Source organism: Coptis chinensis, chromosome 4 (assembly GCF_015680905.1).
Source record: "Coptis chinensis isolate HL-2020 chromosome 4, ASM1568090v1, whole genome shotgun sequence".
In the NCBI taxonomy this organism is placed as follows: Eukaryota; Viridiplantae; Streptophyta; class Magnoliopsida; order Ranunculales; family Ranunculaceae; genus Coptis; species Coptis chinensis.
Genome location: NC_141459.1, coordinates 26,464,428 through 26,478,720, shown reverse-complemented (window position 1 = coordinate 26,478,720; position 14,293 = coordinate 26,464,428). Strand labels below are relative to the sequence as shown.

Below are 14,293 nucleotides of genomic sequence, written 5' to 3'. Positions count from 1 at the left end.
ACCAATTACTCATGTTTAAAGTGCCCTAATCAATATATACTTTAATTTAAGGACATTATGGGTACAAGAAATTCACAAAAGCAAAAAAGACAAAGTAGTCATTCTAATTATTATTTGAGTGTTTTGAGTTAATTATTCATTTAGGGGTATTATGCATAAGAAAAATACTCGGATGAATTTAAGAGTCCATGTTAGTTATAGGAGATACTACTAGTAGAGATTAACGAAATGAATTCCAACCCTTTTTAATATGTTTCCTAAATTTTAGGTGTTTGAAAATCTTAGTAGATTTTAGAATAATTAGTTTCCATTTAAATCTATAACTACAACAGAAAGGCTCAATTGCAACACCATCTGGTGTCGCTACAAGTACGAAAAAGCGCTGCCAATGATCAATGGCAACGCCAATGTGGGCGTCACAAAGGTGCTGCAAAAAATTGGGTCACAAAAGCTAAATGAAGACGCAACAATTGGCGTCGCAAAAGCTTGAAGGTTATTGCAACGCCTTGTCCCATTGCTATTACTTTATTAGCATTGCTAAAGTATTTTACCAAACTAAAATGATTTTTAAAATATTTAAACTATTTGTAGCGATTGGCGTTGCAAAAGGTTCTTTTTAGCTGCACCTGCTAGCGTTGCAAAAGGGTTACTTTTAGTTGCACCCTCTGGGCCACAAAAAAGAAGCAAAGCATTAGCTACGTGTCTTTGTCACAAAAGGTTTAAACCATTAGTCGCTTTGGCGTTGCCAAAAGTGTGTTTTTAGCTGCCCCTAGGTCTTTGTCGCAAAAGGTTTAAACCATTAGCTATGCCAAGGGCGTTGCCAAAAGTGTGTTTTTAGCTGCCCCTGCTGGTGGTTTTAGCTGCACCAAATGTATGTGTTGGTAATTGTTTAAACACATTTGCAGCACCCTAATTCTTTTACAACGAGCTCGGCGTTGCAAATGGGTTTACTCATATATATAATATGTATTACTCATTATTTTGAATCATTTCAATTTATATAAACCTGCCCAATACAATTTATGATTAAACTAAAAACACCGATCATATGTATTCATTCACAATAAATTATAGCAAAATATATTTCATTAATTAAGATCATCTAAAATCATTATTTGAGCATCCATACAATTAGTCTCTTCCAATATACTGAATTACAAAATCTTCAAAGCCATCAACTAAATAAGATTAGTTCTTCAAAAAATAAGATTTTGGCCAAATTCCCATAATCTTCCGATTCGAACAACATCCACCCAAGTTTTCTTTATCAATATACCGCCAACCAATCGTCCAATCTGATACAAACAACAAATTGGAAAAGAAAAGAGACATTCGTAAGTATACTTATCCAAATTAAAAGAAGATTGAAGCGAAAATGCAAGTAAGCAATGCATGGGAAATATTTTTATGTGGTCAAACTAGGGTCCCATCGGATATAGGACATGCCTGTGAGACATACATTATCAGTTGTACTTTGTTGTTGCTTCCTTCCAAAGCAGCTGCAAGTACTACTTTTGGATATATATACGCAGAGAAACAAAAAAAACCAGCATCACATAATGGAGCTACCCACTTTGCAATATCTCTTGGCAGAAACCCAAGTTGAATATAATCTGGTCCACAAGACAGTGCATTACACTTAATTAAAGAGCAAGGCATAGTAGGTAAATCCGTAAGATTTTTTCCCAGAGTAAATAAAAGTGCATTTTCCTAGATCATTCTTCCTTAAATTGTACCGGAAGACCAGCATACATAGTATTCAACCCTTGGACACTTGAGATATTACTTTCAAAGAACAGGCATCTGTTACTATTAATTTGCCATATTTTGTTGGATTGGACATTGATACATCAAAGGAATAATTTCCACCAAGAAAGATGAGTTATTTAGCATGTCAGCCCCAGAAGTGAAATTCAACTTCCCCAGAATCACTTACAAAGAACTCTCAAATGCTACTGGAGGGTTTGATGAAGGGAAACTTATCGGGTCAGGTAGCTTTGGGAAAGTCTACCAAGGGGTCTTAAGGGATGGGACAGCAGTGGCCATCAAAGTTTTGCAGTTACAAACTTGCTAGCTCCCTTAAGCCCAAGTATCTCTAGCAATAATATCTTTAACAAAATTAGGGCAAGAAGACAACTACTACAAGAGAGAATGCATCTGACAAAATCAGGGCAAGACAACTACTAATGTTTCGTTCCTTTCTACGAAAATCTGCGACAAAAGAAAATGCATATGACAATTTGTGAAGATAGTTGTATGGTAAATATCATTAGCTAGTCTGAAAAAAGAGAATGCATCAGTGCCTAGTCTGAAACTAGCTCTGAATGACTTGGACAAGGGATGGTACAAGGTCGTGTACAGAAAGCATAGCATATGCAGGTCTAGAAGGGCGGTCAGGCAATCAAAATCACTGATCAGTCCTTAAGGAAATATCATTCGTTAGGGATGCATGACATAGTCTGAAACTAGGATCTAATAGTTAAACTGGTGCACTGCCCTGCCTCTAGGCTTTCTCTCTTTAGAGTTGCTAGACCTGAAAGTAGCTTAGTAAATATCATTAGCTAGTTTAAAACTAGCTCTGAATGACTGGAACTAGCATCTGATAGTTAAACTAGGGCACTGCCCTACCTCTAGGCTTTACTCTATTTAGAGCAGCTAGACCTATAAGAATTTCATAGAGTCACCATCTCTCGATACTGCCTATGCCAGAGGACTGATCACATGTATCATGTATGGAGAAGTATTCTTTTATTCAGGGAACCAATGACAACACACTCTTAGCTTTTCAAGAAATAACATAAAGTCGGCCATTTATCCTCATATTAGAAATTCACACCTCTACCACATAGTACTTGAGATTGATAAGCTAAAAAATTTCTAGAAATATTCATCAATTTATCCTCAGAGCCATTTTTTATTCACACCTCTACCACATACCATATAGTACCCTCGTAGTTTTTCACCGCTCTACCACATACCACTCAAACAAATGAGCATGTAATTTGGCCCGTTATCCTACTGGTAAGTTATTTCTGGTGAGTGGAAGATAGATTATGAGGTAATACAGAAAAAGTTCGAGGAAAAAGGATACATGTACAGTTCTCGCAAACTAGTATAAATCACAAACACAAAACATCTCAAAAGGAGTTATTCGATTAGGCATGCAACCAATCAATTTAATACAAACAGCTCATACGTACCATGAAGAACTAGCATTGACTTGCAACATCCAAGCCTCAAACCTAGCTTGACGGACCGCCATCTCCTCTATTTGACTTCTTTGAGATATCATTTCAGCAGTGAGCTCCTCGTTACGCTTTTTAGCTTCCTCAGCCCTCCTCCTTTGCACTTCCTCCTCGTCCCTCCTCCTTTGCACTTCCTCCTCTAAATTAAGGGATGACAGCCTTCTAGATGACTCTGGCAGGACCCCATGCCCAAGGCCATTGGAGTATCTAGACCTTACACCCAATACTATAATAAAAATTTCATCCTCAGTCTTTGGCTCAGCACCTTCTACTTTAGACTCAGCTTTAAGTTGTCGCATTCGGTCCTATAAGTTTAAATTGGGCATAAATATATCAAACTATAAGTACACCATGGTCAAGCTAGGTACAAGTAAATTTACTTACATAGTTTTGTTCAGCAATGAGACTAGTCCATCCCTTACTACTGCTAAAGTGGGTTCGACGATAGAATTCGATCTTTCCAATGGGTTCTTGAGTCGCAGAGTCACGCTGTAAAGATTTGAAAACATATCACTTTATAATTTACTTCAAATAATATCAAACTGCAAAAAAGAAACCCAATGTATGTAAATAAAGAAAGTTACAAATTCCTCCAAGTATCCTAGGAATGACTTTGAACCCCCACAATGGTTTGTTTCGAGCTTTTGCCGATTATTTGAATTTTGCTCGCTAATTTTCTGCAATAAAATGAATACAATATCAAAAGCAATGCCAACAAAAACATTAAATTGAACTCATTCAAAATCCAATAAATTAAGTACTCCCTACATCATCCAAATAGAAAGACAGACCAAGCTAAAACATAAAATTACAACGAGTATGTAGTTCTTCTTTAAGAAGTCAACACAACCCTTAAGTATAATTCAATACATAGCAGTTTCCTAATTAGCACAATAAAGTATATTACCTTGAAATCTTCTCTTCTAAACCAATCACAACATGCATTCCATTTTTCTTATGCCAAGCCACTAAAAGGGTGTGATCGTGCGACTCCATCATTTCTGAAACTCCTATAATGCTTGTGAAGATTACGCCTAAAATCCTCTTAAACATTCCCCTAATATTGCGTCCCACAACAGACTTCTTCACATGTGGAAGGTGCATATCCACATCCAATTTTTCCTAACAAGAAATGTAGTTTAAAGTTACATAAAATAATTATGGTATATCATATAGCTAAAACATAAAACTCCATTACCGAATCACGGTCACGTAATGGTTTTCTCACTTCCTCTCCCACTTTACTCCAATCATGGCCAGTAAGAGGACCGTGTCGACGCGTAACTAGGCCAATCTCCCTGACAAATTGAGCACTCCACTTCCCCACAGGTCTAGTATTACCTGGTTGAATTTCTATCCTCGGTTTATGACCAGTAACGTCTTTGTAGTCTATGACTTTCTGATTCACAGCCTTACCTCTTTTCTTCTTAAATGGAGCTGTTAAATAAAAAAGTATGAGCTTCCACGACATTTTATTTGAACTAACCAATGAATTACACAAAACCATTAATTATAATCTTACCGACACTCGAACCATTCACCTCATTGTTAACCACAGACTGAGGTTGTGAAATAGATTGTGCCCTCGAGGGTCGATTTAGACTAGGTACCATAACTATAGAAACAAATATAGCATGAATATGAAAGAAAGAATTCATGAATGATAAAAATCAGGTTTAATATAGTATGCAACATATCCAAAAATGAAACACATGCTAGAAAAATCAGGTTTAATATAGTATTTCTACTCAATGGAAAAACAAGATAAAATCTAAGATAAAGCTCTCTATTCAATAACAAAATGGATAATGAAGTTACTAAAAAAATATTCAATCTACGTCCGTGTCATCATCACTCGATATGACAGCTTCTTCCTCTGAACAATAATCCATTAATGTATCATCATCCTCTTCTTCAGTTTCCTTATCAACAATGGTATTGTCATGAAGGCAACTTTCCATAGCAGTCACGACCTCATTGGCATCAACTTCATTTGGGTCCATATCGTCTCTATTTAGTTGTATGGGTGTTATAGGTTCATTTTGGATTCCACTTCTACTAGCTTCATGTGTTTCATCATCATGTTGGACATTATCCAAATCCATCCCAGTATGCTCCTCCTGTTGATATGCCTCATCAGTGCCTCCTGCTTCAATCTCTTCTTCCCTCTCTGGAACATCAAACACATTTCTAGGCTTTGTCTTTTGCACAACTTGCCAACTACTACCCAATTTGGTATCATCGACGTAAAAAACTTGACATGCTTGTGTGGCTAAGACAAACTGGTCATCTTTATACCACATCTTGGAGGTATTAATACTAGTGAAAAAACCATCCGTTTGTATCCCTGTCCTTCTATTACCAACATCATACCAATCACATCTAAAAAGATAAACTCTCTTCCCGAATAGATAACTGACTTCAAAAACATCAGTCAAAATACCGTAAAAGTTAGTCTCTTTTTCTTGGTGTTCTCCTTTTACAGTAACGCCACTATTTTGGGTTCGAAGATTTTTCTCTCGATCTTTGGTGTGAAACCTAATCCCATTAACGATGCAACCACTATAATATTTCACACGTGTATCAGGTCCACATGCTAATGAATACAATTCATCGATAGCTTCAGGAGAGTTCTCATTGCGTAATATTTGCATCTATTCATAAAAATGTACACCAAATCAGTAAAACATAATTAGCATACTATTCCGGTTCATAACAATAACATTAAAATAAACAATACGAATAATTACACATTTTTCAAACCAACTAGGAAACAACATTTCTTGTCTCTCAGGCAAGTTGCGTGGGCTTTCCATTTGAAGCTCTGTCATGTGTTGACTACTTGCATATTAAACACATAAACTTAACAACTTAAAATGGCTTAAAATGTATAAAACAGATTTGATAAGTTAAATGCAATAGAACTTACTCTAAATAAGTTGATAATTTCTCTGTATTATTCAACACATAGTAATGAGCCTTGTCTCGATCCTTTGGTTCGAGAATGATATTTGTATAAGCTCTAAATGGTCGAACATTCTGTGTGAAAACATCAAATCCTGTCTTTTGATTCTCATTACCACCATCATAATTTCTTTCTTCACGATTGAACCAAGTTTCAAGTCCTTGAAGATACATGGAGCAAAACGTGAGACATTCATTGTCAACGTATGCTTCAGCAATTGAACCTTTGGGGCGAGCCTTATTTCGAACATATTGTTTTAGCGTTTGTAGATACCTGTTTACAAATTACACATATATGATTAATGTATAATAAAAGTTTTAACTTTAAAATGCTAATTTCACGTTAAATGAATTGCAAGTCATATGCCTTACCTTTCAATAGGATACATCCACCTATACTGCACCGGTCCTCCAAGTATCGCCTCACGCGGCAAGCAAGTGGACAGCCAAATGAACCATTACATCGAAAAATGCAGGAGGAAATATTTGCTCGAGCTTACAAAGTATAACTGCAATGTATTTTTCCATCTTCTCAAGTACTTCCAATTTTAGCGTCTTGCAACATAACTATTTAAAGAACAGGCCCAACTCAACCAATGCAATGACTACATCCTTCGACAAGAAACCACGTATTGCAATCGGGAGAAGTTGTTGCAAGAGCACATGACAATCATGACTTTTCATTCCTGTTATCTTACCATCTTTAACATTTGTATATCGAGAAATGTTAGACGCATAGCCATCAGGAAACTTCACCGACTTCAGCCACTCGCAAAAAGATTTTTTCTCTGAAGATGACAATGTGTAACATGCCGGGGGTATTACAAACTTATCACCTCTTGGGATTAGATGCAACTCTTTTCTTATACCCAATCCGGCCAAATCTAATCGAGCTTTTACTGAATCTTTTGTTTTGCTATCTAGGTCTAGCAATGTCCCCATAACATTGTCATAAATGTTCTTCTCAACATGCATAACATCAAGGTTGTGTCACAGCTTAAGAGTGTCCCAATAGGGTAACTCAAAAAATATGCTCTTCTTTGTCCAATTCAACTCCATCTCGGTACGCTTTCTTTTTTTTTAGGCTTTCCAAATTTCTGAAGGGGTTATACATAGTTCACTTGTGATAACAATTCATCCCTAGACAACTCTTTAGGTGGCAACCTGCTCTCCCTATTTCCATCAAATAATTGTTTGCCACGAGTTCTCCAAGCATGCCTTAGCGGCAGAAAACGACGATTTGCCATATAACACAACTTTTATCCATTCTTCAAATACATGGAAACTGTATCCTTGTTACAATTAGGGCAAGCTAGTTTGCCCTTGGTACTCTAATCAGATAAATTACCGTATGCGGGAAAATCATTTATAGTCTATAACACTGCAACATGCAACCAAAATGTTTTCTTTGCCACTACATCATAAGTCTCTACCCCATCTTTCCACAACTCTTTAAGTGCATCAATCAAAGGTCGTAAATAGACATCGATATCATTCCCAGGTGATGAAGGTCTTGGAATAAGTAACGTCATGAAGGTGAATGGTTCTTTCATACACTTCCACTGTGGTAAATTATATGGTATCACCATTACAGGCCACATACTGTATTGGCTACTCATATTGCCAAATGGGTTAAATCCATCAGTTGCAAGACCCAAGCGAACATTGCGAGGATCATTGGCAAACCACTCATGTTCCTTACCAAAATCACCCCAAGCTTGAGAATCTGCTCGGTGCCTGAGTACATTCTCCTCCCGATCATGTTTTTCTTTATGCCATCTCATATCTGCAGTAGTAACCCTCGACATAAACAACCTCTTGAGCCTTGGTTTAAGTGGAAAGTAACGCAACACTTTTTGTGGTATTTTTTCAGTCTTGCCTTCACAAAATTTATACCTTGGCTCCCCACATTCGAGACAATTTTGAAGACTATCATTTTCTTTCCAAAACAACATGCAATCATTCTTGCATGCATGTATTGCGATATAACCAAGTCCCAGGTTACGCATTAATGTCTTCGCCTTGTAATGAGACTTTGGCAGTGTCTCACCTTCAGGCAATCCAATTTTAATCAACTGGAGAATCATAGTGAACGATTTGTTACTCAAGCTATTGATTATCTTTAAGTGAGGCAATTTCACAAGATAATCTAACTTAGAAATCTTATAACCTGGATACAAAGGTTGGCGTGCTTCCCTCAAAAGGTCATCATATGGATCTACATTTCCTCCATTGTTGTTAAAGCCACTTTCACCTTCTGTTGCATTCAATGCATCATCATCTCCGGATTCCCCATGTTCCACGTGAGGCTCCAAATTATCAACATGTGTTGAATCTTGTAAATCTTCAATCATGTCATCTAACCCATCAAAATTTACCATTTGAACACCATTGCCATCATCATCATCATCACTTAATTCCTCATATTCTTCTCCATGAAACACCCAACGAGTGTACTTCTTGTCCATGCCTAACCTCTCTAGATCATCATTTACCTCATTGATGTGCTTGTAATTCCTATTTTTGCACTCTTTGCATGGACACCTAGTCCTGCCCGCATTGTCTACATGACCACGAGCAATATTAATAAAACCCCGAATTCCATTTTTATATGCTGGCCAAAACCTATTTGGCGATTGTATCAAACTCTTATCCATTTATATATTTCCTACTACAAGATAATAATTGTACAATCAATTTTGACATCACAAACAAAAACAGTACACATGCCACACCAACTTATCAGATTTGTTTATGAGAACTTAAACTTTCACTTATACAACAACTAATAAACTTTCAAACCCTTAAACTTAAAGTGAAAGTCACTTAATGAAGGGTACTTTTGACATTCACTTCAAGAAAACACAAACTGCAATATAAGACATCTCACTTTTAACTTTTCAACTTTACCCCTAATCTTCTACATAGTTTAATTAGCTGTTGTATGTGGTGTCACAGAAAAACCTATAGACGTCGTTACCTTTAATTAGCTACCAACAACTAATAAACTTTCAAGGTTGTATTACATTGTCTTTACTAGTTGTACTCCCCGTTCTACTAGGCAAGTTACGACTTATGACCTTAAGATTTGGTATGTTAGTTAATTAGTAGGTTTATGCTTTTAGGTCTTATTGAATGTCTTTTATTTACTAAATTTGGTCTCTTGAACTGTTCAAGTAATGCTCAATGGACAGAGATGCTCAGAATGACATTGACATTGAATACTTTTTACATAGTCCTGCTATTTTACACCCTATAATCAGTGTGTGATCAGCTAGTGTGCATTTTTTACAAAAGAAAAATAATAGCAATGCAAAATCATGAGGAACGAGTCTGTATGAATAAGCAAGACCTATATATTCTTGTGGTGAGACAAAAACTATACGGTCCAAGCACTAGTTCATTTTTTAACCGATACAATGAAACTGGCAGATACAATGAAATTGAAGCAACATACTAATCCAAGTATAAAACCATATCTAGGCAAGGTAAAACAAACTCCTCTAAACAAAAGAAACAAACATTCAATCCATGTACATATATAATATCATAAAGGCTTGTATATAGTGCTCATTAAGCCTGCAAAACAAATAAAAGAAGCCAAGTTCTACCAATCCAAATAAGTCTAAAGAGACAAAACATCATGCAACTAGTTATAAGTTTTCTCTTAAGTTTAGAAACTTAGTTTTGTAATATCGCTAAAGAAAGGCTACCACAAGCCTCCACCAGCCTCGAATGTTCGAAAAGCTTTACTGGAACTTATCTGGTGAGTTATTCCAAAGACAGGGAATGCTTAGATTGGGTCTTGTTCAGTTAAGATCTCCCGTAGAGAAACTACTAGAGAAATATATCAGACCTTGCCTTTAGATAATCTACAACTATTACAAAAAACTCGAGACCTTTCTTAAATATAGCTATCAATTGTTCAAAAGTTCAATTCTAAAATATAGCTATCAATTGTTCAAAACTACTAAAATTGTATTACAGCAAACAAAAGTTCAATTTTAATTTAAAAAATATACAAGCTAGAGAACGTGAAAAGGTTACCTGAAATAAGTTTACAGCTTCAACCTATTTTCCTTGTTGCAAGTGTTTAAGTTGAGGACCTGAACCAAGTTTTCAAACACACTCTATTACATTACCGTCACTCTATTACATTAAGTTGCAAAGATCGAGGAATCAACAAAATTAGCCAAAATAAAAAAAGACAAATTACCATGTTTTAGGAGTATAAACACTTGTATGCACACCTGCAAACTCATATATAATATTGTCTAACAATAATAATAGAGAACTCCCTTAAACACATAAACCACTGTTGCATTCACTAAAGCAACAATAAAACCTACAATAATCTTGAAAACATTCAAAATCCTGGTTGACCTATCTGCACTAAAACTGTCATAACTTTATTTTTATAACTCGGATTAATACAAGGTAAATTGGGTATGAAACTACACTAAATTGTCTACAACTAACTTTCAGGCCATGAAAGGAGTTTCCCAACAGAAAATGCACAGAACGCCACCAAACACAGAACTTCGTCAGAAAAATCCAGGCTAATCATTATGTACTAAAACAGTCCTAGCTTACTATGAAAATATCGAAACAAGATGAATCCAATTGAATTGAAAAGCAGACTCGCAGATCTAAAAATCTTATTCAAGCCCCGAGACCAAATTCTCAAGCACGATTTTTCAAGAATCTTCTGAACCAACACTAGAAACTAAACTAAATATATATTAATAAATGTGGTGGAACTTCCACTGATGGATGGTGAATCTTAGAGTTGGACCATGGAAGAACTTGACAAAGTTGGATAAAAATATGAAGGATCAGTTTGTGTAAAACAAGTCTGTGAAGTATCTACATACAATACATGACTTGAGATGACTCCAGGACTCCATGATAAGGTCTGACAATGGTGATCGCTTACAAGGTCATACTTAACTTGAAGCAGGACTCGAGACCGATGTTCTTGACTTATTAAATTGGTCGTCCAGGAATTCTAACTTGATATCAACGATGATCTGTAGTCTATGTATGCCATTTATCTAACATGAGATTATTCCACCAGGCTAAATCGACTCTCGAAACCGAAAAAGTAGGAGGTTTTCCCAAAAGAGGTTATCCTAATAGAAATACGCAACAAGGGTAGAATATTTCCCAGATCAAAAGGAAGAGTTTTCCTTTTTGATCTCCAATCAGTCGCTTATTGACAGTGTCTATTATAACAATTAAGCACTAAAATTCCCTCTGTAAACGATCCAAAAGTTTTCTCCCTCATTTCTTCAACACTGCCAATAGTACAGACTATATACTATTGAGTAGCACTGAGCTTTATTTCATGTGAGTAAGTATCCTTACACAATAGTCCCACCCCGTGAAGATGGATCCAAGTACCATCTCTCATACTCACACATGTTCTTGATGACTTCCCTCATCAGGGAAATGTTGGGAAAGGTTCCTTGTTTGAGTTGTTTCCCAGTCACCAGGACATTAAAACAAAAATAAGCTACGCAATAGCAGGATATATGCAACCTTTTTCTCGAAAGGAATTCTATAAAAGTAATGTACTTGAATTCTTTGCTCTATTTTCCTATCTAGTAATATACAACATTCTTAACTGTCTACATCATAAATATCATTGAAACAACAGTAGTAATAATTAGCTAGCAGTTCAATTTCATGACTAAGTAGTTTTTAAGTTAAATGAATAATGAAAGTTCTAAGTTAGTCATATTCAAGAACTTGCAATCTAGAGATGTATAAAATCATCCTATTTAGCATTAATTTGGGTTGTAACCAGTTACAAAAAGTTTCTCAACCCCAAAACAATATTATAGTAGCTATCAAACCCAACACTTACATCCTAACAGAATATACAATAAATCCAATATGATCTAACTATACTAACACCCACAACACATTACACCTAGACCCAACATGCAAATCAAACCCAAGATGCTTGCCAAAAATCTGACTGAGAAACAACAAAACCAACGAAACTACCCTGGCTAAGATTAATACCTTGCAAAACCAACAAAAACAATACTATAGAATACATGCCAATACTATAGAATACACACCAACATTTTTTTTTTCTTTTGCTTTTTCACTTGTAGGGTCGAATATATCAAAATAATTAAACAAGCTTAATTGAATTAAGATATTTTAATGAGAAACTATAATACTTATGCACCTTTATAGAGTATGAATCTTTATATATTCAGATATTCCTAGCTTACTATTAGTTTGTGTCATCTTAAAATCTTGGAGGTGTGACCGAACCATCTTTGCAAATTAACTAGTGAAATCCATGCATAAATTAGTCCTGTGTCATACTGTCATTCAATTTGGTATTTATTTTTCTCAGCTCGTGAAAAGTATTAACTGTAGATAACATTAAAAACTACCTATCTTTTTAGTTGCTAATGTAATCTAAAATTAGTGATAACTGATAAGCATACTCTCCACACGCATGCATAAAAATAAATTTAGGACAACTTTATCATACAAAATAGGGATACCATTTAAAGATAAAATATATTATTCTCAATTGACAAGCAGTGTATTACATTATTTACAATTGACACTCAAAGGGTTGATGCTAGTTAGGCAAAAAAAAAAAAAAAAAGTTTTCATTGGTATTATGTTGAAATATAAAGATTTGTTCTTTATATCACAAATCAAAAACAAAAACAAAATACCCAAAATCAAAAGCAAAGCAATATATCTTACCCACTGTAGAGAACCCCAATTCGAGCAGTTCTACCTGGCTCCACAAATCATTGCAAAGAATACCAAAAATCCCACTTTAAAGCTAAAAAAATCAATCAAGATGAGAAAAAAAAAATGATTTCAACTAGGGCAGGGAACAAAAAAAATGAAGCTTTTGATTTTGTTGTAGCTTCAATGGCTTTTCAATTCTTCTCACCTCAGTAAAGTCAGAAACAGTGGAGGTTGAGGGTGGAGGAGAGATAAACTTTGAAGATGTGGAGAGAAAGAGGATGAGTTTTGGAGATGGAGGAAAGAAATTTTGGTTTAGATGGAGAGAGACGGCAATCTAGGGTTTTAATATGTTTTTTTATGGTATTTCTAATTTTGTTATGACTTGCAGCGGGAACATGAAAACTGGAGTGCGAAAATATTTGCAGCCAAAAAGAATATATCCGCCCAAACCAAAGCCCATTGGCAACACCGAAAATGTTGCAACAAGGCATACACATAGTCTATCTTGGAATTACCAGTGATGGCAAGGGGGTTGCAATAGATATTTAATCTATAGCAGTACCACACTCGTTGCCAACAATAAATATTTTCAATTTAATTATTTTTCTTATTTATCGTAAATTTAAGTGAACACTTTTGTAATGGTCAAGGCGTCGCTCTAGGTATTTCCCAAAATGAAAATTCTATTAAGATGAATGACCTTTAGCAATGCCACATGGTGTTGTAAAAGATGACTTGTTGCAACAAATTTTAGGCGTGGCGAAAGAGTGCGTTGCAACAGACCCCTTTTGTTGTAGCTAATTATCTTGGTAAACCACAGTTAAAAATGAGTAACAACTTTTGAGACGAGTGTCAACTTCCTATTTGTCCCACAAACCCACATAAAATATGTGCCCACATATAAAATTCAATAGCCAATAGTAGGTCTAAAAAGTAGGTCAACATTGCTCCTTTATAAGTGGGGCTAACTATTTTTTTTCATTCTTAACATAGTCGGTGTGCCACTTGTTTTTGATAGTTCAATACAAGGCCAAATATTTCGATGTCGAGCGATATATTGGACCCCCCAAAAACTGATATGTATCGGATATATCGGTGGATATATATTCTTTTGTTGACTGGTCAAAATTTTGTTTTGTATCTCAATATATTGGAAAATATTAGAAATATCGTCAATTATATCGAAAATATCGTTAATATATTAATAAAAATCGGTAAACAATTAGTCAAAGTCAACAAAATCAATTTATGTTGATATATATCGATATATAAAAAATCCAACATATATCGGATACAAAATGTGCTAATATATCCATCCGATATATCTAAGGAGCAACTAGATTCCCACTGGA

The 14,293-nt window shown here is 35.3% G+C and overlaps 1 protein-coding gene across 1 annotated transcript; it reads right to left on the bottom strand.

Annotated features, from left to right (window-relative positions):
* Positions 1–7,582: 7,582 nt before the first annotated feature.
* Positions 7,583–8,866, bottom strand: LOC147502935 (uncharacterized). Its single transcript, XM_086604659.1, has one exon. The coding sequence runs from the start codon at positions 8,864–8,866 to the stop codon at positions 7,583–7,585; it is 1,284 nt and encodes a 427-aa protein (XP_086460785.1).
* Between the last annotated feature and the right edge of the window lie 5,427 nt (positions 8,867–14,293).